This window comes from Cyprinodon tularosa, unplaced genomic scaffold (assembly GCF_016077235.1).
Source record: "Cyprinodon tularosa strain WSP-4 unplaced genomic scaffold, ASM1607723v1 ctg181, whole genome shotgun sequence".
In the NCBI taxonomy this organism is placed as follows: Eukaryota; Metazoa; Chordata; class Actinopteri; order Cyprinodontiformes; family Cyprinodontidae; genus Cyprinodon; species Cyprinodon tularosa.
In genome coordinates, this window is record NW_024038614.1 from 485,660 (window position 1) to 488,052 (window position 2,393).

The 2,393-nt window shown below is 32.0% G+C and overlaps 1 gene segment (V, D, J or C); it reads right to left on the reverse strand.

The window, feature by feature from the left end:
* Window positions 1-683: 683 nt before the first annotated feature.
* Window positions 684-1,377, reverse strand: LOC119781717. The segment is given in 4 exon segments: window positions 684-695; window positions 745-797; window positions 943-1,248; window positions 1,326-1,377. Coding segments are annotated over 4 exon segments (420 nt in total).
* Between the last annotated feature and the right edge of the window lie 1,016 nt (window positions 1,378-2,393).

Here is a 2,393-nt window from a genome sequence, read left to right on the forward strand (position 1 = left end):
CTTGTTCTTCCCTGAAGGGCTCCAAATGACCACAATCCCGATATACTTGTGTCTACTAGAACCACTCTGCTGCTCGTTGCATCAGTGACAAAGACCAAAATCTCCTGATTGATGCCCATCCAAGGTCTAAAGATGAGGGAGGAAAGGCCTTTATTCTGAGGATCCTAAACTGTGGAACAGTTTTCCCTCCAACTTCATTCTGCTGGCTTTCTGGGAGTTAAAAAAAATGTTATTTTTTTTTTTTTAGCTGATTTTTGTGTTGTGATGATATTGTAACTTTTCTTACATATTTTTTATACTAAAACTTCAATATCATTAATGCTTTGTGACTTTTGTGAGTATAAGGCAGTTTATAAATATGGCCAGTCTGATGTGGCAAGGAACAATTCAAATGTAGTACCTACTTAATTAGTAACTACTATTCTAATATAGATACAATTTGTTGCAACAACCCCACATTAAAGTAAACTTTAATGCAATTAGTATGAATATATTTAATTTTATCTGTACTGTATCTGTCTTTTTTTATTTTTTTGTTTAATTTTAGTCAAAATGTAAATATCTAAACAAACGTTTAGAGAACGTTGCAGGCTAATCATCTGTTATGGTAAAAAACCTGAAACCAAGCAGGTTTATCCTCATCATGCATTTATAATGATAAAATATTTAATTAAATTAATATCTCACACACCAACCTACAGTACATATAAACAGGTCAAATTCAGAACAACAGATTAAAGGTACATTCCTGAACAGTGACATATAATAGAAGACAAGATTATAAGATTTATTTTTCTCTTTTTATCATTTTTTCTTAACAGTTTCTGCAATAATATAATTCTTGGAACCTTATAAAGAAAATTAATCCTGCAATCAAAATAAAGGATCCCTTAAAGAACTTGAGGTTTTTGTACAGCTGCACAACTAAATTATGTCACTGTGTCTCTCGAGCACAATAATAAACAGCAGAATCTTCTGTTCTCAGGCTGTTCATCTGCAGATACACCTGCTGTTTGCTGTTGTCTCTGGAGATGGTGAACCGGCCTTGGACTGACTGAGAATACCATGTGCCACTTCCACTACTACTGATCTCAGCAAGCCATTGCAGTCCCTTCCCAGGAGCCTGTCTGACCCAATGCATGTTGTAGCTGCTGAATGTGAATCCAGAGGCTGTACAGGTCAGTTTGTGAGAATCTCCTGGTCTTTTAGCCACAGGTTCAGATTCTGTCAGAGTCTGACAATAAACTCCTGTGAAACAATAAACATAGTTCATGTCAGTAAACAGTTTCAAAAAGCAGACTGATGTTCTGCCAGCATTTTCTCACCTGTAAAGCAGATGAAAGAAAACAGCAGCCCAGACTTGTAGTCCATCATGTTTCAGAGTGATTTCTGCTCTCTGACTGCTTGTTAGTCACACAAATAGAGCTGGAAATAATTAAGCTTTGGATTGACTCCGCCTTTCAGGGAGGGAGAAATTCAAATTTCAATCTATGAGTTAAGCCAAATTTAGGTTATATAGTTTGACAGTATTCTTTATTTTGTTTATCTAATGTGTGATAATGAATAAATAAATAATTAAATATATATATATATATATATATATATATATATATATATATATATATATATATATATATATATATATATATATATATATATATATATATATATATATATAATGCAAAGGAAAGTTTGATAAATCAGATAATAGTCAGATAATAATCTATACAACATTTAGGAAGGCCAGTCCCAGGCTGAGGAACTTATTGCATTAAGGTTTGGATCAAAAGGAAGAAAGTTAAACTTTAATTTTCCATTTTACATTACATTACATTTCATTACATTTACATTTTACATTATTTTATCTGGAAAATTATTCTTTTTTACCTAATATTTAATGCAAAGTTTACAAACGTGCAATATGGAACATGTATTTTTTTTAAGAGAATCTTTTAGAGTCATCATCCTTTAATTATTTGTAGAACATGAGCAATATAAATATGTTTGAAAATAAAGCATATACCAATTTTAAAAAATCACTCTCGCCAACACTACGTTCTTGTTTTCCTTTCCAATTGAAGATAAAAGAACTTCTACAAAAGGATCAAAGTTTAGGGCTACTTTTTCATTTTAGAGGACGAATATTACAACACAGTAGAAGAGTTAGACAAGAATAGCTTTATTATCATTAAGCAAGTGCACAAGGGGATTAAAATTAGCTCTTTTCCAAAGTGGAGATGTATGAGTATAAAGTCAAAAAAAGCAGAAATGAAGAGTAAGGCACAAGATTATAAACAGGTTCATAAGTATTTTGACAGAGAGAACACTTACCGGTACCTAACTATGGTTCTCGGCATTAACGCAATAAATAAAAAACAAAACAACTCGAATGG